This window comes from Pan troglodytes, chromosome 4, assembly GCF_028858775.2.
Source record: "Pan troglodytes isolate AG18354 chromosome 4, NHGRI_mPanTro3-v2.0_pri, whole genome shotgun sequence".
NCBI lineage: Eukaryota > Metazoa > Chordata > Mammalia > Primates > Hominidae > Pan > Pan troglodytes.
In genome coordinates, this window is record NC_072402.2 from 110,493,181 (window position 1) to 110,520,977 (window position 27,797).

General features: G+C 36.5%; 1 protein-coding gene, 1 non-coding gene and 1 pseudogene across 36 annotated transcripts in view; 2 read left to right on the forward strand and 1 right to left on the reverse strand.

The window, feature by feature from the left end:
* The window catches only part of APC (APC regulator of WNT signaling pathway), a 134,902-nt gene that overhangs the window by 61,755 nt on the left and 45,350 nt on the right, over nt 1-27,797 (forward strand). For all 35 annotated transcript variants that reach the window (XM_063810552.1, XM_063810549.1, XM_063810566.1 and 32 more), the window contains 3 exons: nt 2,942-3,050; nt 8,106-8,219; nt 19,789-19,872. In XM_063810552.1, coding sequence (XP_063666622.1) covers nt 2,942-3,050; nt 8,106-8,219; nt 19,789-19,872 — 307 coding nt within the window. The remainder of the gene's footprint in view (nt 1-2,941; nt 3,051-8,105; nt 8,220-19,788; nt 19,873-27,797) is intronic.
* LOC107974808 (chromobox protein homolog 3-like) lies at nt 4,953-5,510 on the reverse strand (annotated as a pseudogene).
* LOC112209293 (U6 spliceosomal RNA) lies at nt 5,676-5,782 on the forward strand. Its single transcript, XR_002944042.1, has one exon. It is a non-coding gene; the product is annotated as a U6 spliceosomal RNA (small nuclear RNA).

A 27,797-nucleotide genomic window follows, 5' to 3' on the forward strand; every position in this document is an offset into this window, starting at 1 on the left:
CCAGCTAATTTCTGTATTTTTAGTAGAGACGGGGTTTCACCATGTTGGCCAGGCTGGTCTCGAACTCCTGACTTCAAGTGATCCACCTGCCTCAGCCTCCCAAAGTACTGGGATTACAGGCGTGACCCGCCGTGCCTGGCCCCAACTCTTATTTCATAAGTTCATTTATTAGGAAGTAATGGAGGAAATAGTAGCATCACTATCTATTTTATTCTTTTTCCCACCTTGGACCTGGTAGGTCCTGCAGGTCCTCACTAGGGAAAACTGAAAAATAGAATTAAATCTCATCTTTATGGGAGTTGTGGTACCCAGCTGTGAATGGAGTTCAGGCTTTCTGCAGTGCTTTCTCCTGTTCCTATTGTCAGAAATCGGAGGGAGAGAGCAGCTTGTCTTTAGTGTGCCTTTTCTGAGGGATGCTACATCATAAGCAGGGGCTTCCTTTCTTCCCAATCAGTCCGTCACTATTAAGATTGCCACATAAGAACAAAAGCTTATTTCTTATTTTTTAAGTTGCTTCTCAGTAAAGGAAAATACATTTTAGCAAGAACAGAACCTTCCACATACTCACTACTAAGATTCATTCCCATATTTCCTAAGAAACAATAATCAAGCAGAACTTTTAAAGTAATAGTATCAGAGTGGGGAACGTCTCTCTGTATGACCAAACTCCAGAATCTGTAATAGAAAATATCTACAAATCGGACTGCATGGAAATCAAAATTTTCTACATGGCAAAACGTTACAGTTGACCCTTGAACAATTCAGGGATTGGCGTACCCACCCACTACGTGCAGTCAAAAATATATATATAACTTTTGACTCCCCGAAAACTTTACTGATTGCCTGTCTATTGACCTGAAGCCTTACTGATAACATAAACAGTCAAGTAACAAATATTTTGTATGTTATATGTATTATATACTATGTTAGAGAAAACATGTTATTAAGAAAATCATAATGAAGTGGAAGGGAATTCTTGTATAAGTGGACCCATGCAGTTCACACCCATATTCAAGGGTCAACTGAGTAAAAAATGTGAAAAAGACAAGTGTCAAGTTCAGAAAATTATATGCAGCCCAACAACTGACAAAGCACTATCATTTTTAATATTGAAAAGGTCCTACAAATAAGAAAAATCACAGAAAAGGAAATACAAATGGTTTATAAACTTGAACAAAATGTTTAATCTCACTCATAGTAAGAGAAATCAAATTAAAACCAGTGATACACCATTTAAAAAAACTAGACATGAAAAAGCAAAAAGTTGAATTAAACACTTAAATTGGTGGTGATGGTAGCATACATTGGTATAACATCTCACAAGGGCAGTAAGTTAAAAATTTATATATTCTAGGAATTTCTTTTATATAAATGAGTGTATATGTATTAAATGAGGTATAGCTATAAGGCTATTCAATGCAGCATTGTTTATAATAACAAAAGATTAGAAAGGCCTTAAGTACCCACCAACTAAAAGTTGGTTGTAGTGTATCCCTACATAGATTTATGAATACTAGGGAATTCTTGGAATATTATGTAGCTAACCAAAAAAATACCTAGTATAGATTGAGCATCCCAAATCTGGAAATAGAAAATTCTCCAAAATCCTTAAGTTTTTGAGTAACATGATGCTCAAAGGAAATGCTAATTAGAGCATTTTTGGATTTGAGATGCCCAGCTGGTAAGTATAATAGAAATATTCCAAAATCCAAAAACACTTCTAGTCACAATCATTTTGAATAAGGGATACTCAACCTGTGCCTATTTGTGTTCTGCAAGATCGATTTTTTTTTTTTTTTTGGAAAGGAGTCCGTTGCCCAGGCTGGAATGCAGTGGTATGATCTCAGCTCACTGCAGCCTTGGCCTCCTGGGCTCAAGTGATTGTCCCAGCTCAGCCTCCCAAGTAGCTGGGACTACAGGTATGCACCACCACACCTGGCTAGTTTTTGTATTTTTTTGTAGAGATGGGATTTTGGGGTTTGGGTTTTCATCATGTTGCCCAGGCTGGTATTGAACTCCTGAGCTCAAGTGATCCACCTGCCTCGGCTTCCCTAAGTATTGGCATTACAGGCATGTGCCACCACACCTGGCCCCCAGGATCAATTTTTAAGTGAAAAAAAGTTGCAGGACAACATACACTATAATAATATGCTACAATTTATATTTAAAATGTACATATAAGTATGCACATATGTCCTTGTATTTTTATAGAATAGCTCTAGAAATATACATAAGAAAATTATAACAGTGGTAGCTCTGGCAAAGAGCCACGTGAAAAGAGATAGATTATATACTTTTTGTACCTCTTGAGTTTTATCCCTGTAACACTCTTACTGTGCATTTATGTTTATAATGCTCAGGTATACAGTTTCTTAGTACAGATTGCTATGGAGAACACCATCATTTGGTGTTCAGATTCCAAACTAAGAAGTTTTTCTCCATCATAACTTCCTCTTATTTCAAAATGACAGTATATTTCTTATTATTTTGGCTGCTGTGAAGCTGAAAGCCACATCAGTGTCCAAAGTAATAGCTTCTTATATTCTGGTTTTGTTTTCTGGGCATCATTGCTGCTTTTCTTATTTCCTTTACTATACTTTTTATTCTTATACTAATTTTGAGTTTTGTTATATGTGTATCTTTTACCTATCATTATATTCTTAGACTATAAATATGAAGAAAGCCTTTAGTGAAGTGTAAGTATTCTTTTAAGGATGATTACCAGTTTATTTAGAAAAAAAGTTCTTTTTAATACTCTAATTTTAATGACTGTAATATTCTAAGTCCTACCTTTAAAAATTGAAATCAATGTAAATTTTTTGAGTAATTCATTATTAGCACTTTAGGTAGAGAAGTTTGCAATAACAACTGATGTAAGTATTGCTTTTCTGCAGTCTTTATTAGCATTGTTTAAACGTACCTTTTTTAAAAAAAAAAATAGGTCATTGCTTCTTGCTGATCTTGACAAAGAAGAAAAGGAAAAAGACTGGTATTACGCTCAACTTCAGAATCTCACTAAAAGAATAGATAGTCTTCCTTTAACTGAAAATGTAAGTAACTTGGCAGTACAACTTATTTGAAACTTTAATAACTTGATATTTTAAAGTACCTAGGTAATCCATTAAAATTCAGGATAACTGAATTTATAGTTATTTGTAAATTGCAATATGTTTTACCCAACTTTAGGCCTGAATATATAATAGTTAATGAATTTTTGTTTGTAAAGATGATAAAACTTTATTGTGCTCAAATGTTTTATTTAAAGCTCTTATTTAGAAACTCTATAAAGTTTGAATTCTAGAGGACCTCAGGGTTCAACTAGGCAACTAGTTTTTTAACTCCGTGTATTGAATTGCCAAACATACTCTATAGAAATATTTATCACCATCTGCCTATTTTTTGTACTGTGTTGCAGGAATCATGCCAAATAGTTTTTGCAATAAAAATATCTCTGAAAATATTCTAGATATAAATGCCAATAGCTATAGCACGGATATTAGCATTTTTGCAAGCACTAAAGCTGGTTTCTTTTGTCCACCAGTATTCACAATAAATTAACAGTATGCAGTTGAATAACATTCTGATTTACTACAAAGGGTTATTTTTCTTGGCCTGTGCTGAACCAGTAAAACATATACTGAAAAGATCGAACCTACATATAATGAATGTGTTGGAGTAAAGAAAAAACATGCAAGTCAATAGTTTAGATTACAGAAGTTTGTTCACCGATTTATGACAGCAGATCCTAAACTGCCAACATCTCTAACCATCTGATTAGGTTTCCATGAGCCAAGTCTTAGATATTCCATGAATCATAACCTTTTAGTCAGTGTAACACAGGGATTTCAACTTTTTGTTAAGAAATGACTCAACATGGCGGAGGCTTACGCCTGTAACCCCAGCACTTTGGGAGGCTGAGAAAGGTGGATCACTTAAGGCCAGGAGTTCGAGACCAGCCTGTTCAACATGGTGAAACTCTGTCTCTACTAAAGTAAATACAAAAATTAGCCAGACATGGTGGTGCATGCCTGTAATCTCAGCTACTTGGGAGGCTGAGGCAGGAAAAGCACTTGAACCTGGGAGGCAGAGGTTGCAGTGATCCAAGTTCATGCCACTGCACTCCATCCAGCCTGGGCGACAGAGCAAGACTCCATCTCAAAACAAAAAGAAAAAAATAAAAAAAAAAGAAATGACTCACTAGAGGAATCTTTAAGTGTCCATTTAACTGTCTTGTTTAGCTAATTAAAATACACTAGGATTTGTCTGGTTTCCTCATCTGGATGTTGCTAGCAATGGTAAAATTTTTCATTTTAGAAATTTTGCAAACCATTGCATTTATAGATATGAATTCTGATATGGCTGCTTTAAAATTATCCAATTTAAATTGTCCAATTAAAATCATTCATTTAACTTGAAATGTATGACTTAAGGAAATTTTTCAATTTAACTTGAAGTGATTTATTTTTCTTAGATTGTTCAGAATGATGGCATTTCAGAAACATTGGATTACCTGTGATTTTTGTTTTGGTAAATGTTTAAAAACAATAAAAAAGGAAAACATTTACGTGTGCATTTTCTTTATACACACACACACATGAAAAAAAAACAAGTAAGAAACCCAGAATGGTCCTTAGGCATATGAGAACAGAAGTTCTGATTGAGTAATGGCTATGGAAATTTCCCCTAATATGTTTAGAAAAGCTGTTCTCTCATGCAGTGGATATAATATACCATGGTATCTAATTTTTCTTTCTGATGAAGGAAGCAACTACAGAAAGCTTTTATTTATTTGTTCAAAGTGACCAGTGCTATTAATGCAAAAGAAAATCCACAGCAACTCTCCCAATACTACTTTCAAAACAAACATACCAAACTTGATTTTCATTAAAATGTAGTTATTTCTTCACACTAGTAAATCAAAAACCAAGACCCATAAAAAACAGGGCGAACAATTACTGTGCTTCATCTTCTGGACAAGAATGCCAAGTTAGTTTCTCTTTTATAAGCAATTACATTTTGAGGACCCTTCATATTTGCCTCTTTTGCCAGCAGCAACTCTGCCTAATCTGAATCCTTCCATTTCATGAGAAACAGCAGTTCTCCACTGCTGTCTGTGGCACCAATTACTCCTTCAGGATCAAGACATCTGGCAAAGCCTTTTAGTTTGTCAGCAGCATCCCTTCTCTTCTTTGATTTACTGTCATCAGATTCACTGTCAGATAAAGATTTTCTGTTTGTGCCATCTTTTTCTTGACTAGTTTTTTGAGAATTAAGAAATGCTTCAATTAACCCTGAACAATCTAAATTTTCTTTAGGTTCCCAAGTGTTACCAACATCTGTAAATCCCTTCCACTTAAGGAAATATTCCACTTTCCCATTCACTACACGTCAGTCTAGTACATTTTCCACCACAGATTCTTCCGGCTCTGCCTCTTCATCTTTTTTACTCTTTCCATTCTGTTTGTTTCCTATTTTTTGCAATGTAGTTTTATTGGAGGCCATTTTTTATTGCAGACTTGAGGAGCTGATATTCACCACCTCCAAGCTGCTCTGGGTTATAGGTCTGCAGTGTTCTGTTAAAAAAAAATTCTAATCCTGTCAGCCTCTCCCTCTCCATGTCAATGATTTTATTCATGGGATGGCACATATAAGAATATTTCTCAAATACATTTATAGTGGCTGTGTCAGCAGCACATATCCTAGAACTGGAATGAGGCAGAGGAGATTAGCATGGCCCTTGCTCAAGGATGACATGGAAATTCATGAAGTATTCTATATTTAAAAAAAAATAAAGAAAACGTATATATATAATCTCAAACAAGACTACATATTTTAGCTATTATCCATAAATATTTCACGTAACTTATTATTTTTTTTTTTTGAGATGGAGTCTCCCTCCATCACCCAGGCTGGAATGCAGTGGCGCAATCTCAGCTCACTGCAACCTCTGACTCCCAGGTTCAAGCGATTCTCCTGCCTCAGCCTCCCAAGTAGCTGGGACTACAGGCGCATGCCACCATGTCCAGCTAATTTTTTGTACTTTTAGTAGAGACAAGGTTTTGATGTGTTAGCCAGGATGTTCTTGATATCCTGACCTCGTGATCCACCCACCTTGGTCTCCCAAAGTGTTGGGATTACAGGTGTGAGCCACTGCGCCCGGCCACATGTAATTTTTTAAAAGAAAATAGACTAATTAAAATATAACGTACTCTCTTAGCTTAGATTTTTCATTTTCTAGTACTACTTTGAGAGACCAAAATAGACAAAAAGGTAAAAACTGAAAGAGAGAAAACCGTTTTGAAAACATGTAGCTAGCCAGGTTTCCTGAGTGGACATTGGCTGACAGGAGGTGGAACTGGAAGCTTAAGTGCTCATTCTCCTAGAATAATCATTCAGGGTTTTGAGAGAGAAAGGATCCCTTTTTCTGAGAGGGCCCTTATCATGTTAACACTTAACAGTGCTCCTGGGAATTAAGGAGCACAGATAATGAGAGAACAGTTATTGTTAGCCTGTGAGGATGAGGAATTTTCGGGGATTTGTTGGGACTATAACTTATGAAGAAAAATACCAAAGTGTAGTTTTGCTTACCGTTAATTTTGGTCATTAGAGAATATACAAAAATCCAGAATCCCACTGTCTACATGAAGTCAGGTTCAGGAAAGAGCTTAAATGTACATGACAACTCAAGAGTATTTGGTTACTATCTGAAACAAAGATCAGTTGTCAAGTTAATTATTCTCTACTAATTTATTAAGTAGATCACATTTATTTAATATGATATATAAGACATTATCAGGCACCATTGGCAACATCAGCAAATTTAAACTCTGCTTGTATTTTATAAGTATTTTTTAATTTCACAAATTTTGCATTTATGTTGGGAAGCCAAGCTAATGAACACTTTATGTGGAAATACCTACTTATCAAAACATTACTGAAAACATCAGATCTAAACCACATTATTGCAACATACTGTGTCATGTTCAATTTTTTTTTTTTGCAGAGAGGGTTTGGGAAGTGGAGGACTAATAAGTGGAGTTACAACTGGCTCAGTAGGAATAAGAAATAACATGCAGACTATTTCATCTCTATTGCAACCCATAATTTGGGTATGCCTAAGGGAATGCATTCTGCATATGAATGTCATCTGTATGTTGCAAAGGGAAAAGGGTGAGAACTAATCTAACTACAACTGACAACACAATTTGGAGTTCTTGGACCAGAATGCTATTCTGAGTCAGATATATGTCATATACAGTTTTCTAAGGGCACACAGAAAATCTATAACATTTCCTGATTCCCTTCATGGCCCATTATAAGTCTGTTACCTATCATTTTATTTAATCAGTTTTTATTACCTTTTGGGCATGGGTTTATATGTTTCATTACCTTGTCCTTTTAAAATCCTGTTGCATGCTTGGCAGTTATCACAGTCCTTGGAATTTTAATTAAAGGGTTAATAAATTTTTGAATGAGTTATTACCCATTCTGAAGAAGTACCTGTTTTTGTTTCAACTTTGCTTTACTTTTGAATTTTTACCAAAGTCTGTGTTGACTTTATCCACTCTATGATTATCTTTCTTACATGTAGGCTTTTTCTTATCCCATATTCCTCATTTGATTAATGGAAAAGTTCTCTCAATTTAATCTGTATGTATATGGTAATCCTTACCTTAAGTTGAAGTATAAGCTTAAGAATGATGGACTTGTTTCTTGATATTTCTATGTTGTCCACATTAATATGCTAGTATTTAATAACTAAAAGTAGTGCCTCTTCAGTAGAGAAGAGTCATAAGGCAACTGAATTTAGCCTCACTCTAACTGGACCAATTATATATTTTAAGTGAAATAGGCCAATCTAATTAAAGCCACTTGTGACTTTGGCAAATAAGTGTTTGAATTCCACGTCACATCAGGGATCCAGATTGAGTCTGACACCTATAATCAAATTTAAACACTCCTTGGAGTAAAAAATAATTTTCTCATGCACCATGACTGACGTATTTGCTTATTCATTTTCTTTATTGGTACTTATGTGCTTTTTTGCTTTTACTGATTAACATAAATACAAGATATTGATACTTTTTTATTTTTTGTGGTTTTAGTTTTCCTTACAAACAGATATGACCAGAAGGCAATTGGAATATGAAGCAAGGCAAATCAGAGTTGCGATGGAAGAACAACTAGGTACCTGCCAGGATATGGAAAAACGAGCACAGGTAAGTTACTTGTTTCTAAGTGATAAAACAGCAAAGAGCTATTAGGAATAAAATGAATTACAGCTCTGTTAATATTGATTAAATTTTATTAAAGACATTTATAAGGCTGTGTTTATTTTGGCTCTATTTAAAAATAAGATTTATCATGGCTGCTGAGCAACATAATCAATATTCACATAGTTGTGTCTTTACCATATTCATTTCCCCTGTTACTGTTCTGTTCTGCCTTGGAATTATAAGGGAGAGAGAGTTAAATGGTGGTCTTCTGGTAGCTAATAACTAGCTTCAGTTCTCCTTTGAAATTTTTACTTCTTGTAATCTTAGACTGTATAAAGGCATTCAGAACATGTCACTGCTCTTCAAATTGTGCACTTAACCCTCATTCAAGGATAATAGGAAGGAAACAAAGAGAATTTTAGGAGAGATGAAGTAAGTTGTATGGAGAACATTCCCATATTTCTACCTTCAATGTCAAGAAAGAGTATTAGCTAGCTTTGCTATTAAGTATTTTTATATATTATTGAATATAGCCTTTTTATATTCAAACAAGTTTATGACTGACTAATGTTTTAAAGCCCTGAAGAGGCCTTGCCAATTGCCTACTGTTTCAAAACTAGCGTGGGCTGTTGTTTTCTTTTTTAACTTTTGGGACAAATTGGGAGGAAAACATTTAAAGATTTTCTTTAAGTAAATATAGCAAATAAAAGCAGAGACCAGCATTTACATGGTAGTGATACACATACATTTTGTATTCTATAAAACATATTAAATAGTTTTAAAATGGCTACTGTAGGATATTTTACATTCCTTGAAGTATAGTCTTTATTTTTTTTGTGACACTTCCTAAACATAATGATTTTTTTTTTTTTCTTGAGTCTCACCCTGTTGTCTAGGCTGAAGTGCAATGGCATGATCTCACCTGCAACTTCCGCCTCCTGGGCTCAAGCAATCCTCCTGCCTCAGCCACCTGAGTAGCTGGGATTACAGGCGTGCGCCACCATGCCCAGCTAATTTTTGTATTTTTAGTAGAGATGGGGTTTCGCCATGTTTGCCAGGCTGGTCTTGAACTGCTGACCTCAAGTGATCCACCTGCCTCAGCCTCCCAAAGTGCTAGGATTTAGAGTCATCATGCCCAGTGTATTAGTTTGTGTTCAGGCTTCTGATAAATACATACCCGAGACTGGGCAGTTTACAAAAGAAAGAGGTTTAAGGGACTTAACAGTTCCACGTGGCTGGGGAATCCTCACAATCATGGTGGAAGGCAAGGAGGAACAAGTCATGTCTTACATGGGTGGCAGCAGGCAAAAAGAGAGAGACTGACAGGGAAACTCCCATTTTTAAAACCATCAGATCTCGTGAGAATTATTTACTATCACAAGAACAGCACAGGAAAGACCCACCCCCATAATTTAATTATCTCCCACTGGGTCCCTCCCACAACACATGGGAGCTGCAAGATGAGATTTGGGTGGGGACACAGCCAAACCATATCACCCAGCCTAAACATAATGTATATTCTATCTGTTTTGGAGTATGGTGGTAGGCTAAGGTGCTACTAAAACACCAGTACCATACTACATTTCATAGTCCATACATGTTAGTTTCATAATGAAGGTTAAGGTCATAATGAGGTTGGGGGCTTAACTAGTGTTTGTGTGCATGTGCATGTATGTGTACATGTTAGTTATAATACGTGTATGTAATATATCATTTTTTCTTACCTTCCCTCTTGCCCCTATCCCAGTCAGAAAGATTCGTGACTTAAATGTCAAAAGTAAAACTTTAAACCTTTCAGTAGAAAATATACATAAGTATGTTTCTGATATTAGAGTAGGAAAGTATTTCTTAAGAAAGACTTAAAACGCTAATGATAAAAGACCAATAAGTTTACTGTATTAAAATTAAAAATTTATCTTCAACAGGTACCTGAAAGAAAGTGAAAAGATAAGTTACAAATTGGGAGAAGATATTTATTACCATATAACTGGCAAAGAACTAAAATCAAGAATATATAAATAACTTCTAAAAATACATTGCATTTTACATTTAGATTTAAATTTTAGATTTTCATGGAATTATTTTAAAATGTTAGGTTTATTTGTTTCAAAAAAACAACTAATACTTTGGTTTATATGAATTTGCATTTTTAGAACATGAATATATGGGATACTGTAGACATAAGTTAGTTTTTCTGTGTCTGTTAATATAAGCTTTTTTTTTAGAGAGAGAGATCCTTAAAGAACAAGATGTGATGGTAGTTGTAAAAATTCTTGTGCTATATAAATATAAGTAGGTGTATTCCAGACATTTTATATCCCTGAGGAGAGGTTAACTTGAGTTCTTTCTTGGCCATTTTGTTCACATAAGCGCTGATACAGTCATTCTTATTTTATTCTGGAATGCAGTATCCTTCATTTTGGTAGTTAATATTCTAAGGAAATTTTATTCTGTATTTTGAGAAACATATGTGTTCATTTATTCTGGAAATAGTTATATGAAGGTTAAGGTTAAAGAAATTGTAAACAAGATAAAAAGGCAAATAATGGAAATGTTGGTAGAATATATAAGAGATTTAATATCCCTACTCTACAAGGATCACCTACAAATCAATTGAAAATGGTCAAACATGCCAGGCATGGTGATTCACACCTGTAATTCTAGCACTTTGAGAGGCTGAGGCAGAAGGATCACTTGAGCCCAGGAGTTCGAGACCAGCCTGAGCAAGATAGCAAGACCCTGCCTCTACCAAAAAAAAAAAAAAAAAAAAAAAAAAGCTGAGTATGATGGTGCACATCTGTAGACCTAGTTACTTGGGAGGCTGAGGCTGAGGAGGATCCCTTGAGCCCAGGATTTCAAGGCTGCAGTGAGCTACAATCTCACCACTGCACTCAAAAAAAAAAAAAAAAAAAAAAAAAGAGAGAGAAAGAAAGGAAAGAAAACAGATAACCAAATAGCAAAATAGTCAGAAGATGTGAATAGTTCCATCAGAAAATTAAGTTCAAATGTCTAATAAACAATTGTGAAAAGATGCTTAAACATCACTACACATCAGGGAAATGTAATATAAAGTAAGGTACTATTTTTTTTTGCCTATCAGGCTGCCCGAAACTTTATAATTTGATGACATGCAGTATTAGCAAGGGTGTGAAAGTAAAAACATCATCTACCTTTAAATCTTTTTTGTTTGTTTTGTTTTTTCTTTTTGAGACGCAGTCTTGCTCTGTCACACAGGCTGGAGTGCAGTGGTTTGATTTCGCCTTACTGCAACCTCCACCTCCTGGCTTCAAGCGATTCTCATGCCTGAGCCTCCTGAGTAGCTGGGACTATAGTTGTGTGCCACCACGCCCAGCTAATTTTTGTATTTTTAGTAGAAACAGGGTTTCACCATATTGGTCAGGCTGGTCTTGAACTCTTGGCCTCAAGTGATCTGCCTGCCTTGACCTCCCAAAGTGCTGGGATTACAGGCATGAGCCACTGCACCCAGCCAACATTGTCTACCCTGTTCTTTTAAGAATAAATTGATACATTTTTGGAGGACAGTTTGGCATTATTTGCCAAAATTAAAATGCCTATGCTCTATGACCCTGTGTTTCTATAGGACATCTAGGAATATGTTGTGTACAGAAATACTTACTTTAGGGCAGAATATAGATACATATTTTAAATTATTAAATGAATAGTATGCAAGCTATTATAAAATACCATACTGAGAATAGTGGGAATATGGTAGCCAAAGCACTCCTTTCCCTCCTAACTCCCTGCTTGGGTGATTCAACAAGTGAAACAACAACAGTCCTGGAAGAGGAGATCTCAGGAGGGTCTGAGGCTATGAGAAAAAATATGGGATCTCATTTGCAAGGGGAAGGAGTAAATAAGAATTCCAAATAAAATAAGAATAGAATGAAAGTTTTTAAACATAAGTATTACCACAAACCAGAAGCAAACCTTATATTAAGAAAATAGTGACTGAGTGAAATAGCTCAGGCCTGTAATCCCAGCACTTTGGGAGGCTGACTCAAGAGGGTCACAAGTTAGCAGTAGTGTTGGCACACAACTGTAATCCCAGCTGCCTTAAGGAATGCTGAGGTGGTAGGATTGCTTGAGCTTAGGAATTAGAGGTTGCAGTGAGCTATGATCATGCCACTGCACTCCAACCTGGGTGACGGAGCAAGACCTTGTCTTGAAAAAGAAAACAGAAATAATGAGGTAATCATTGTTGCTATCATTAATATGTTTGAGTAGCTTGCTGTCATCACTATTATTTAACTTTGTTTGACAGGCTTGACTAATGCAAGTAGAAAAAACAAAATAAGTGTTATGAATCCTACACTATTTTTGAACTAGAAAGGAAGAGATTAAATAATTATTTGTAAATGATGTGGTGGTTTGCCTAGAAAAGCTATACAAAATGAACTAAAAAGTATTTAAACTAGTAAGAGAATTTAGTAAGGTATCTCAAGTTAAGATACATACAAAAATCAGCAATAACTACCAGTTAAAAGTGGAAATGGGGGTAGGAGGACCTGTTCACAATAACAGGAAACTTTAAAGTAACTAGAAAAAGCCTGCATAAAGAAAAACATAAAATTGTTGAAGGACACTAAATTTTTTGGAACCTAGAAAAATGATTATAAAGTTTATAATGCAAGAATTTCCAAAAACATTTATGAAAGAACGCATAATTGAAGATTTACCTTAGCATTTGTTAAAATTTACTGTGAAGATGTTGGAATAATCACAGTATGATAATAGCACAGGAATAAATTTAGGCAAATGATAGAGACTAGAAAGAGGTACAGGAATATTTACAACCTTTATATGACAGAAGTTACATTATAAATTTTGGAGAAATTGGTAAATTACTCAATAAATTATATAGGTACAACCAATGACCTGTTCAGAAGATGAGAAATTAAACCCTTACCTCACATCTTTAGAAAAGTTATAGGTTGATTAGCTATTCAAATGTGAAAAATAAATCTAAAATTAATAGAATAAAATACAGGCAAGAGATCTTCTTAAATATGAATGGAGACTCAAAAGCAGTAAAGAGGAAGGAAAGTTGGGATTTATCTCATAACATTTTAAATCATTCATTGCACAAAAGATAAATTAGAAAAATACTTATAACACATAAAGGGGAAAATGTTAATATCTCTAAAATATAAGAATTCCTACAAATGAATAAGAAAAAGACAACCCTGTGTTTTTGTTTTGTTCAGAGAGGGGGTCTTGCTGGTTGCCCAGGCTGGAGCGCAGTGGCCATTCACAGGAGCAATCATAATACACTACAGCCTCAAACGGCTCTAGCAACCCTCCTTCCTCAGCCTCCCACATAGTTGGGACTTTAGGCGTGTACATCGCACCTGCCTAACCCATGTTTTTTAATGGACAGAGGATGTAATAAGGCAATTCATTAAAAAGATGGCAAATGACCAGTAAAACACAGATGACTAGTAAATAATTTAGGAAAACTCAAAATCCACTTTTGCCTACCTATGTGAGATTGTTAGTCTCCAGGTACCTCTTAACTGCATGGTTATTTACTCTTACTTGTTCAGTGTGTATTTGGTCACCTAGTATGGTGGTACTTACCCTTCCATAGGCATGTAAGCAAAGGTTGGAAAAGTGCACATCAGTTTGTTAATAGAGCTTACTACTGGGATGTGGGAATTGGTGGGGTGAAGGTGTAAGTACACCTCTATATTGCCATAATTGATGATACTGTTTAATATAGTTTATCTCCTCCCTAGTTGATGGACACTTAAGTTGATTCTAATTTTTCAGTTAAAAACAGCACATGTACCCTAAAACTTAAAGTATTAAAAAAAAAACAGCTCTGATAAACATACTTATTCATGTCTTGTAAACAAACATGCAAGAGTTTCTCTAGGTGAGGAGTCAGCAATCTTTTTCTTAGAAGGCCACATAGTAAATATTTAGGTTTTGTGGACCATATGGTCTCTTTTGCAACTACTCAACCCTGCCTTTTTCTTTTTCTTTTTTTTTTTTTTGAGTCAGAGTCTTACTCTGTCACCTAGGCTGGAGTACAGTCGTGCAATTTTGTCTCACTGCAACCTCCGCCTCTAAGGTTCAAACGATTCTTGTGCCTCAGGCTCCCAAGTAGCTGGAATTACAGGCGTGTGCCACCACGCCTGGCTAATTTTTGTATTTTTAGTAGAGACGGGGTTTCACTATGTTGCCCAGTCTGGCCTCGAACTCCTGACCTCAGGTGATCCACCCGCCTCAGCCTCCCAAAATGTTGAGATTACAGGCGTGAGCCACCACTCTTGGCCTCAACCGTGCCTTTTAACAAGAAAGCAACCATAGATAATTTATGAACACAAATGGGCATGGCTGTGTTTCAGTAAAACTTAATTTACAAAAACAGATGGCTTAGTAGGCCCTAGTTTGCTGACTGTTGCCCTAGCATATATATCTAAAAGCATAATTACTGGTCATAAGGTATGAGTGTTTTGAATTAGTGTTTGCCAAATTGCTCTTAAAGTAATCTTTTTAGTTTACATTCCTAATAGTAGTATGTGACAATTCTTGTTTCTGTATGTCTTCTCCATCACTTGTGAGTCAGAATTTATCATTAACAATCAGTGGGTAGTGAAACATTTTGTCATCTTAAACTTTGTATTTTCCTGAGCTACTGAAGTTGAATCTCGAATATATTTATTAGATTTTGGGGTTTTCTTTCTAAGTTACTTCTTCATATCCCTTGCTCATTCCCTATTGTTAAATGTCTTGTTTTCATTTGTTTGAGAGATGTTTTAATGTCCTCTTGATACCAATCCTTTGTAGATAATATACATCTCAATTCCTCCCCACCAAATCTGTTATCTGTATTAGCCTCATAACAAAAATAAACTTTTATGATAGAGCTAAATTAGTTATATTGCCAGATTTATACATCTTTTCCTGTACTGAAGTCGTAAAGGTAATCTTCTATTAGCTCCTTAATTCATCTTGAGTTTGCTATTATGTATTTTGTGGAGGCAGGAATCTAACTTATATGTATATTACTTATATATGTGTGTATGTGTATTATACATGCACATGATTTATACATGTGTGTATATACAGTTATGTATAGTCATACATACATATATTTATGTTGTTAACTGAATTTCTCATTATCATGTATTGGATACCGCACTAGTTCCTCATCGATGAGTAATGTCATCTCTTATCACATACCAAGTTTATATATGCTGGATATTTCTGGACTTTCTTCTGTTAGTCCACTTTAGCTTCTCCATGCCTGCACTGATACCACATTTTTCATTTGCTGCAGTTTTATAAATCTTGATATCCAGTTGAGTGAATCCTTCTTTGTTTTTAAAAACGTAGTATTCTGCCTTATTACTCTGTCATTTAAACTTTAATGTCAGCTTCTAATTCAGATAAAAGCTTCATGGACTTTTGATTAGAATTACATTAAATTTATAGATTAAGGAGAAGTCAGACCTTCATAATATTTAGTCTTGGTTGAAAGGATGGACTCTGGAACCAGACCTTCTATATTCAAATCCCAGACCTGCCACTTAGCAACACCGTGATCCTAGGTAAATTCTCTGCCTCAGTTTTCTTGTCAATACAATACAGATAGTGATAAACTGTAAAATGTGAGGATTAAATGAGTTGATATATGTAAAAGCACTCAGAACCTGGCACATAGTAAGCAAATTATTAGGTATTCTTACTAATTTTATATCTCTCTATTCATTTAGGTTTTATTTTATATCCTTCAATAAGGTTTTGTCAAATTCTCCACAGGGGTCTTACATATCATTTAAAAAAGTTATTCCTAGATATGTTACAGTTTTTATTGCTATTATAAGTGAGAATTTCTTTAATTATATTAGTAAATTACGTTTAAGTGAAAAGTATCCAGCAGTCTTCCTGAAATATTTTATTATATCATCGCCGGTTTAAGATTCTATACACTGTCATATTGTTCGCAAATAATGACAATTTGGTTATCCTTTCCAGTCCTTACAGCGTTTTTTCTTTTGTTGTATTGTGTAAGAACTCTAATATATCTTTGAATAGAAACAATGATAGTGGTCTTCTTTTTCTTGTCTTGACTTTAAAGGGAATTCTTCTAAAATTTCACAGTTAAGTGTGTTGTTTACACAGTTAAGTGTACCCTTTATCAAGTTAAGGGATTTACCTTCTATTCTAATTTGTGGAGAGTTATCCTGAATCTGTATTACTACTGCAGTTTTTAAAAATCACTTTTTTCTAAAGTCATATCAAGTCCATACTCCTGAACAGTTTGTTATTAAATATAATTTCACAAATATTCTTGTCATATAGAAAAAGGAAAGAAATACTTAGTGGTTAAGCATCCTAATCCAAAAATCCAAATTGTGAAGTGCTGCAGTGAGCATTTCCTTTGAGCACCATGTGGGTGCTCCAAAAGTTTCCTGTTTTGGAGCATTTTGGGTTTTGGATTTTTGTATTAGGTATAGGGATTAGGAATACTCAAGGTGTAGTGGCTTCTTCTATTTTCATATTAGAAACAGAAGCACAAGGAATGTCATGTCAGAAACCATCCACCTCACTGGACATCAAGACATAGACATGACCTCAGTATTTAGTGAGATACTGGCAATATGGAAATGTAGTGTAAAATGGAGAGGAGTGGGAGATATAATTTCCTATTTTCATCCTCTAAATATTAAAAATTTTTATTTAGGACTATATTGATGGAAGGGAGCTAATTATATAGAAACTGATTATATAGAAAAGGAGGAAACAATCAAATTTAGAAATCCAGTAATTTTATGTAGCTTGGCTATTTCTCTAAAGCTAGGAAGTATTTGCCACCTGGTTATGGAAATGATCACTCATCTTTGCAATATCTTTAGAAAACTACCAAAAGTACAGGTACTTCTTCAGATGGTTTTCATACTGTGAATTGGACATGGTAAGATTTGTTAGTTAAAGAATATTCTTTTTTTTTTTTTTTTCCTATTTTTTTGAGACAGTCTGGCTCTGTCTCCCAGGCTGGAGGGCAGTGGCACGATATCGGCTCACTGCAACCTCCGCCTCCCAGGCTCAAGCCATCCTCCCTCCTCAGCTTCCCAAGTCACTGGGTCTACAGGCGTATGCCCTCATGCCTGGCTAATTTTTGTATTTTTTGTAGAGACGGGGTTTCACCATGTTCCCTAGGCTGGTCTCAAACTCCTGAGCTTAAGCAGTCTGCCCACCTTGGCCTCCCAGTGTGCCGGGATTACAGGCCTGAGCCACGGTGCCTGGCCTGAGAATATTTTTTTACCTTAAGTTTACTACTTTCAGAATCATGATAGAGAATCAGCTTAGTTATATTGTTAAAAAGAAAGAAAAGAGGGAGAAAATTAAGATAGATTAATTTGGGACTGTGAGCACAGCTTCTTGTTTTATTTGGGTTTTTTTTGGGGGGTGGGGGTTGTTTTTGTTTTTGTTTTTGTTTTGAGACGGAGTCTCACTCTCGCCCAGGCTGGAGTGCTGTGGCACGATCTCGGCTCACTGCAACCTCTGCCTCCTGGGTTCGAGCGATTCTCCTGCCTTAGCCTCCCGAGTAGCTGGGATTACAGGCACGCGTCAGCCATGCCTGGCTAATTTCTTTTTGTATTTTTAGTAGAGACGGGGTTTCACTGTGTTGGCCAGAGTGGTCTCAATCTTCTGACCTAGTGATCCATCTGCCTCGGCCTCCTGAAGTGCTGGGATTGCAGGCGTGAACCACCATGCCTGGCAGCGAACACAACTTGAGTTTTTCTGTTCTTTGTTTATCATAAGACTGGATGATAGCAGTAAACATTTTTACTATGGTAGTAAGAAAAGCATGAAGGCATTGTATTTAAGTAAAACTAGATGTGATCAAAGAGTAAGTTTTATAACTGCATGTATTTAAAGCTAATTGCTATAGTACTTTTATTATTTATCTGTTGGGGGTGATATTTGTTCCGAAATATTTTATTGATGGAGAACATAACTGAAAAATGTTTGGAAACTACTCCATCTAGCTTCTAACACACACACACCCCTTACTGAAACAGTTTACTTTTATAATATAATTTTTGATTTCTCAATATTAGGATGTCAATAACTATAGAATTATTACAGAAAATGGTACAGCATTGTCAGTACTTGTTTTTAAAACATATGTGTTTGATTTGTCATAAACTAGCTTTATGAGAGATTTGCAAAGTCTTTATTCATAAGTGAGTTGTTTTTTCCACTTCCACTAGTATTCATAAAAGTTAAAATGAAGTCTAGCTTAAAAAACACACACACACACACACAACATATTCCCCACATTGTTTGCATTCCATGTGGTTCAATCTGTAGTTACTGCTTTGTGACCAGTTGATGGTCTCCATGTAGTGGAAAAGCAAAAGCTCTATCCTCTTTATGATCCTAGTGTTGGAGAAAAAATAATGTTTAGCCACAGTTAGGTACTTGGAAAGGCTGAAAAATACTACTAACTTATGACAGAAGTAACTTTGGGGAAGAGTTGGGCCTACTGTTTAAACCAGGGGTCCCCAGCCCCCAGGCCATGAGCAAGCATTACCACCTGAGCCCTGCCTCCTGCCACCATCAGTGGCTGCATTAGGAGCATGAACCCGCTTGTGAACTGCACATGTGAGGGATCTAGGTTGCGGGCTCCTTATGAGAATCTTATCTAATGCCTGAGGACCTGAGGTGGAGCAGTTTTATCCTGAGACTTCCCCTGCCCCAGTCAGTAGACAAATTTCTTCCACGAAACCAGTCCCTGGTGCCAAAAAGGTTGGGGACCCTGATATTTATTAAAACAAATCAGATGTTCTTTCCCTTTACTGGTATACTATGTTTATATAAATTTATTATATTGTATTAATGTCTCGATTAATATAAAAGATTAAATGCAGGTGTAATTTTCTCTTTGTTGAAATATTTTTTGAGAATAAATTTTCACAATGTGTATTGTGTCAATTTTCATAATTCATGCAACATACAATTTGATATATGACTTGTATTTCCAGTTTTACTAAGCAGATCTAGACATCTGTTGAATAAAGTCCAGTGTATTACAAAAAATTGAACTGACCCAGGGCCGGGCACAGTGGCTCACGCCTGTAAGCCCACAGCACTTTGGGAAGCCGAGGCAGGCGGATCACAAGGTCAGGAGTTCGAGACCAGCCTGGCCAATATGGTGAAACCCCATCGCTACTAAAAATACAAAAATTAGCTGGGCGTGGTGGTGCGCACCTGTAGTCCCAGCTACTCGGGAGCCTGAGGCAAAAGAATCACTTGAACCCGGAAGGCGGAGGTTGCGGTGAGCTGAAATTATGCCACTGCACTCCAGCCAGGGCAACAGAGCGAGACTCTGTCTCGAAAAAAAAAGAAAAAAAGAAAAGAAAAATTGAACTGACCCCAATTTGTTATTAAAGGGTGAATATATTTATATGTCTAGCTTTTTAAATAAGAATGATTTGACATAACCCTGAGCTTTTAAGTGGAAGCCATAGTATGATTATTTCTATTAATATTATTAATAAAAACATAACTAATTAGGTTTCTTGTTTTATTTTAGCGAAGAATAGCCAGAATTCAGCAAATCGAAAAGGACATACTTCGTATACGACAGCTTTTACAGTCCCAAGCAACAGAAGCAGAGGTTAGTAAATTGCCTTTCTTGTTTGTGGGTATAAAAATAGGTAGTTATTCTGAGAAAAGAAAACATGTATAATTTAATGTGACACCATTGAAATATAGATGTTCTTTCAGAGAATTTAAATACCGTAATTTTTTTCGTGAAATTAAATTATCAAAAATTTGGACTATTTTGATTTTATCTAACTTTTAGGCAGTTAAAATTTATAAAACTGTAAATATAGATACCTTACTTTAGCTGTCAGCTTACATATAATCAAATAGTTAACTTAATTTGGCTACTATCCAGTAAGTAAACTTTTTTATAGATAATCCATAGTAAGAATTGATAATACACATTTACCTGTGTTTACTCCAGAAACCCCATTAAAGTGATAGTAAAAGTATACAATGAAAGAGGCATTAAGACCAGGGAAGGTGACCACAGTAAAATCCGTGGAGCTGGAAAGCAGGTAAACAAGTGATAACATTCTAGCATATCAGAGAGGGTTGACCCATAAGGCAGCAATAGGAATGAAAAGTCATGAAGCAACTAGATACCTCTGGATGTGAGAATAAAAAAGGGTTAAAAGCAGGAAGATATTTGAAAATCTGTTAAGAAGCAGATGGACTTTCCAGAACCTCCCTACAACCCTGTACAGCTAGGTGACTGCTCCTTTCCAATCCCAGCAAAAGATGAGAGCTTTCTCCTCTGAAGAGGTGGAGAGGGTAAACGAAGGGTCTTTGGTTAGGTGTCAACCTTGTTTAATTGAACGTGAGGGTATCATACGAAACACTGAATTACATGAAAATTTACCTACTGAATGCTGAAACCCCCACTGGCATCCAGGCTTATAATCTCCAGGCAAGTTTCTGGAAGGAACTTCTATAAGGAATGTGACTAACCCTGATTCTGCTGAGAGAACATTAAAAAGGGAGAAAAAAAATCAGAAGAATGTGACTAACCCAAGAAAAAAAACTTAAAGAGACTTACATGGAAAAATTCACCCAACAAAACAACCCACCTAGATCACCCTATAGGGTAATATAGTTGACAAAATCCATTCTTCAGGCATAGAGCTTCATTTAACTTTTTCATAGATAGCCCGCTCTTAAATATGAGTGGACACTAACTACCAGACAGTATAGCTCATTCTAGGAAGGTTCAATATCCAAATAAAAGGAGTTCCAAAAAGAAAATGGAGAAACTGGAGACAGGAAATTAGAGAAATAAATCAAAATTTCCCAGAAATTTTAACAAGGGGCTTAGTTTTCCAAAAAAATGGTCTCTCCAGTATCTAACATCATGTATAAGAATAATCCTACACTAAGACACATCATGAGGAAATTTCAAATCACTGGGGATAAAAAGAATATTCTAACAACCTTCTGGAGAAGGAAGAGAAAACAAATTTCACATAAAGGAACAGGAATGCAAATGCCTTTACATTTGTAAATAACAGCACTGGAAACTGGGAAGTAGGGTAGGCATTTCTTAAAACTTTTCTTTTTTTAAGAGACGTGGAACTAAGTCTCTTAAAAAAAAAAAAAAAAAAAAAGTAGGATGATCTAGCTGGGTTGTTTTGTTGGTGAATCCTGCCATGTAAGTAAGTCTCTTTAAAAAGTTTCTGTCACCCAGGCTGGAGTGCAGTGGCGCAATCTCGGCTCACTGCAACCTCTGCTTCCTGGGTTCAAGTGATCTTCCCACCTCAGCCCCTGAGTAGCTCATGTGCCACCATGCCTGACTAATTTTTGTATTTTTTGTAGAGACGAGGTTTTGCCATGTTGCCCAGGCTGGTCTCGAACTCCTGAGCTCAAGCAATCTGCCTGTCTTGGCCTCCCAAAGTGTGGGATTACAGGCGTGAGCCACTGCGCCTGACCCCTCTTAAAACTTTTGAAAGAAAATATGTGCAGCTATGTTTTGACCCCAGTTCTTTGACACCACTGTATATCCTCCAGTTGGGTTCAATTTTGATCCTAACTACCCAGAGTTAGAGTCAGCTCCACAAGTAAAAGACAAAGTCAATCACAAGACTGTCCACTTCAAACGCCAGCCACAAGTTTTGGGTGTCCCTAAGCCACCAGGACTGCTGCCAAGCTGTCTATAAATTCCACCCCTGTGTGCGTGTGCTGTGGTACCATTCCATTCTCACACTAACTACCCAGAGTTAGCACAGCCCCAACAGGTTAAGAGCCAACTCCTTCGCAAGACTGCTCCCGGCTCAGATGCCAGCCACAAATGTTGAGTTTCTCCAGGCCACTCACATTTCTGCCCAGTGTGTTACAAATTCCAGGCTTCCACATCCCCTTCACGTTCAGTAATTCATTAGAATGGCTCACAACTCACTGAAAGTACTATACTTAGGATTAACAGTTTTATTATAAGGATACAGATCAAGAATGGCCAAATGAAGAGACATATGGGGCAAGGTCTAAGGAAGGGGGTAGGGATGGGGATGGGGGTGCAGAGATTTCATGCTTTCTCCTAGTGGAATCTAGGCATGTCACTCTTCTAGCACTTCATTGTTTTGTTTTTGTTTTTGTTTGAGACAGAGTCTCGCTCTGTAGCCCAGGCTGGAGTGCAGTGGCGTGATCTTGGCACACTGCAACCTCCGCCTCCTGGGTTCAAGTGATTCTCCTGCCTCAGCCTCCCTAGTAGCTGGGATTGTAGGTGTCTGCCACCATGCCTGGCTAATATTTTGTATTTTTAGTAGAGATGGGGTTTCACCATATTGGCCAGGCTGGGCTTGAACTCCTGACCTTATGATCTGCCCGCCTCGGCCTCCCAAAGTGTTAGGATTACAGGCGTAAGCCACCGTTCCCAGCCTTTTCCAGCACTTCAGTGTATTCACCAATCAGAAAGCTGCACTGAGTTTTGGTATCCATAATTTTTATTAGAATTTTATTCTGTAGGCATGATTAATTAAATAATTGGCCACATGAGGATTAAACTCAATTTCCAGCCTCCTTCTCTTCCTGGAGGTCAGTCTGGCCCAAAGTTCTAACTCTCTTATCACATGGTGACAGCCACCCATCTTTTTGCTATCTGGTGGCCTACCCTGAGTTGCCTCATTAGCATAACACACACCCCTATCACTCGAGAAATTCCAAGGGTATTTGAAGCTCTCTCAGGTACAAATGAACAAAGACCAGCTATATTTTTTATTATACCATTCTAGCCTTTAATCAAAGTGTTAAATTTGAGAGTGGAATAAAGACACTTTTAGATAGGCAAAGTCTCAAATACGTTTTTCTCATGCACCCTTTTCTGGAACCTATTAAAGGATATACTCAAGTGAAATCGAAATATAAAGCAAGAAAAATGAATTTTTGGAACTCAAGACCCAGGGGATATAATACAAGAGAAAGAGATGAGTGAAACTACAGAGTAAAGATGAAGGGACATCCTGAGATAAATGGTAAAGAAAGCAGCCAGTCCATATTGAAACTATTGAGAGGATTCCAGGAGAGATTAAGTCCAAGAAGATGAAATCAGCAGAATACCTGCGGTTTCTGAATGTATTGAAGGGAAAGGAAATTTACACAGTAGGAGAGAAGCTGAGCATCAGTCATATGTACCCAGAAACCCAAATGAACAAAAAATAAAGATTACCTTTAACTCCATGGACAACAGGAAGTTGTAAAGGAAGGTGATCATAGTATACCACCTGCCAGCTATGATTAGAATTTAATAGTCAAAGTAATGTAAATAGTGGAAAATTTGTGTAACAATAAAGTGGAACTGAAATAAAGCATTCAACTGAAAAATGCAGAACTAGCCATTGAAGCAGGTTATTTGGAGATCGGAGGGGGTGAGTATCCCCCCTTCCCCAAAAACTCAGCTGAAAGAGATTAGAAAGAAAGAGTTCTTTCAAAAAACATTTTCATCCATGTCTGGCTTTTTTAATATCTGAGGAACTTTGGATTTAGTACGTCTGAATCTGAAATATGTAGAAACGTATTTGCTAAGTAGACAGTTTAAGTACAATGTGATAGTCATAATCCTAAAAGCAGTTTAACATGACTGTCTTAAGCAAATATAAGTCAAATATTTGCAGTTTAAAGAATGTGTTCATTTTTGCAATGGACTCTTTTTTTTACCTGGCCCTTTCCAAGGGCCAGGAAAAAAAGCAGTATTTTTTTGCTCCTTTTCAGTTCTGTTGGTATTGATGTATGTAGCATTCTACTTATTATGACCTTTTTGGCTTTCTACTGAAGTTTTTATGTGTCTTTCATCCTTAAGCAAATTCGTTTTGGTCTGTTTTTTAAATTATTTTTAAATAGGCAGTGTTTTGTTTTTAATTGAATAGCTTTAGTTACAGTTAGTTCTTTCCCCCCCATCTTTCTTGTATTCTGATTATTACTGTTTTGCTGCATCTAACAGGTTTTGATATTTCTAAATCAATAGTCACATTTTTTTCTAGCTGATTGAATCTTTTATTTGTATAATATAAAATAGCCCTCTATTTTATTTAATGCTGTTCACCTTCAATTTCACTGTAGTACCATTTATTAATAGTAATCCTCATTTTCCAGTACTGTTACAAGTTTCAGGTTGGAAACTTGTTTGTGTTTCTTGTATCTGTTCAAAACTTTTTATTCATATTATTGGATTTAGGGCAGACTGTCTGCTACTATGATCCAACCTCTTATTGCTTCCTTTTGTTATGATAATAGTTACATCAGTTGCATTATTCTGATAGTTTGTAAATGTGTAAACCAAAGGAAGGTGCCATTTCACATTTAAGAAAGAACAAAACCACTTTTTACAATTTTGCCATTTGTGGTTTGTTTATTGCATTATTTTATTCTTCTAATGTAAGTTAGAGGGAGAAGCTAGAAGATGGAGAAAATTGGGGATTGGACACTTGCAAATTAGTTCATAGAGCAGTAGATATGAGAAAGGGAAAAGCTTCTGCCAAATAATTTCTCTATCATGAAGCATATTTCTTATAGCATTTTCTTTGGCTACCTGTATTATAACTCTGGTTTAAGATCTAGATGCTGGACGTGATTTAAGTCTACTAATTATTACACATGATTCAAAACTCAGAAGTTACATAAAGGTATGTGAGGCAACCAGTGCTGTGACTTTCTTGTGTGTTCTTCCAGACATAGTTTATTTATTAACAAGCAAGTACATTGGGTGGCATGGGAGCTGTGAGGACAGTGCAGTGTGTCTTAAAAGATAATAGCAAATGAAGAATACTTACTAAAGTCACAGTATTCTTGCAACTCATTAATAAAGATAAATACAACTCAACTTTTAAGTGGGCAAAAGATTTAAATAGGCATTTCACCACAGAAGGTATATATAGGAATGGCAAATAAGTACATGAAAATATGCTCAATCATTAAGGAAATGCAAATCAAAGCCCAAGTGAGATACTGCTTCACACCCATTATGATGACTTTAATCATAAAGGCAATAATAAGCATCGACGAAGATGTGGAGAAGCAGGATCCCTCATTGCTGGTGGGAATTTAAATAGTACAGCCACCATTTTAAAACAGTTGAGTGATTCCTCAAAATATTAAACATATAGTTATGTGACTCAGCAATCTTACTCCTAGGTATCTGGCCAAGAGAAATGAAAATATATGTGTACACAAAGACTTAGACTTGTATGTTCATTCACTAGCAGCATTTTTTCATAATAGCCTCAAAGGAGAAGCAGTGCAAATGTGTATCAACTAGTGAATAAATAAACAAAATTTGTTATATCCCTTCAGTGGAATATTATTCAGCAATTAAAAGTAAGTTACTGATGCAGAATTTATAACATGGATGAACCTCCAGAACATGCTAAGTAAAATAAGCCAGAGATATAAGTCCATTTATATCAAATGTCCAGAAAAGGCAAAATTTCTAAAGACAAAAAGTACATTAGTGGTTGTTTGACTGTAAGTGGAAATGAGGATTAACTGTAAATGGACAGCAGGAATTTTATTGGAATGATGAAAATGTTCAAAAACTGGATTACAGCTGTGCTTGATAAATCTAAAAGTCATTTAATTGAACACTTAAAATGGATGGATTTTGTGATATTTAAATACCTCACCAAAATTTTTTTTCAAGTTCTATCACCTAGAGTAGAAAACCTTGGAGAAGTTGTAAAGCAACTATGGAAATGAGGAAACTAGTTAGAATTAATCTTTCATAATAGTGAGCAACCACTTCTTTTGTCTTCAGTGTATCAAAGAGTGCAGGCAGGCCTGTAGCCTAGGATCAGTGAAAGAATAAAAAGAAGTAATTAGGAAAGAGGAGGGAGGAAAGAAAATGAAGATAGTAAATGTTAAATGGTAGTCTGGGTTGGAATTGCCTGGGTTGGAATTCCAGCTCTGACTCTGCCATTTACTAGATATGTGACTGAAAACAAGTTACTTATGTTCTCTGTGCCTCCATCTCTTTATCTATAAAATGGGAATAATGGCCGGGCACTGTGGCTCATGCCTATAATCCCAGCACTTTGGGAAACTGAGGTGGGCAGATCACCTGAGGTCAGGAGTTCAAGACCAACCTAACCAACATGATGAAACCCTGTCTCTACTAAAAATACAAAACATAACCAGCATGGTGGTGGGAGCCTGTAATCCCAGCTACTCGGGAGGCTGAGGCACAAGAATTGCTTGAACCCGAGAGGTGGATGTTGCAGTGAGCTGAGATTGTGCCACTGCCCTCCAGCCTGGGCAACAAAGCAAGACTCCATCTCAAAAAATAAATAAATAAAATGGGGATAATAATACTTCATAGGGTTAGTTTGAGGATTAAATAATAAGTGCTAAGTGATTAGTGCATAGTAAACATCGGGTTTTTTTAAATGTTACCATATGCATCATCCATCACCATCATCAGTCACATTTCTGGTTTCTCCCGCTTGTCTGGCTTTTTTTTTTTTTTGAGACAGGGTCTCAGTCTCACCCAGGCTGGAATGCAGTGGCACTGTCATAGCTCACTGTAATCTCAAACTCCTAGGCTCGAAATCCTCCCGCCTCAGCCTCCCTAAGGGCTAGGATTACAGGCCTGAGCCACTGTGCCCAGCCTCTCTGGCCTTTATAGACTCATCTTCCTTTCTCTGTACATTAATTAAGGGTATTTCCTAAGGCATATTTTTCTTTTCTCTGTATCTTCTCTTCCTAAACAGTCTCATTTATGCTTAGGGTTTCACTGACCATATATATGCTGATGGCTGTCAAGTTTATTTTTCTAGCCCTAAGCTCTGTACTAAATCTCTGTGTCAGCTCTACATCTCCACTGAGTCATGTCAGAGGCACTTTAATACTGGGCACAGTGGCTCATGCCTGTAATCCCAGCACTTTGGAAGGCCGACGGAGGTGGATCAGGAGGTCAGGAGTTCGATACCAGCCTAGCCAACACAGCGAAACCCCATCTCTACTAAAAATACAAAAATTAGCTGGGCATGGTGGTGGGCACCTGTAATCCCAGCTACTCGGGAGGCTGAGGCAGGAGAATCGTTTGAGCCGAGATCGCGCCATTGCACTCCAGCCTGGGTGACAGGGCGAGACTCTGTCTCAAAAAAAAAAAAAAAAAAGGCACTTTAATATTGCTCAACATATTCAAAACATAATTAATGATCTGTTCCTCCTAAGCCCTCTTTACTACCCCACCTTGCAGCAAAAAACCTTCATCCTCCCTCAGTATTACCTATCTCTGTGAGGAGTAGCACCATCATTATTGAATTGTGTGAGCTAAGGAACGTAGGAGTAATACTCGACACCAGACCTCTTCCTCCACTCCCCATATCCTGTCAGCGAACCCGATCAGATTTACCTCTATGTCTCCACTTTTATCTCTGTCACTGCTTCCCTAGTGCATAGTGCCACTGTCTCACATTTATATTAATACATTAGCCTCCTAACTGGTCTTTCCTATGTTTCCTCCCTACTTAGACCATTTAAAATTTGACTTAAAAAATAAAATTTACTTGC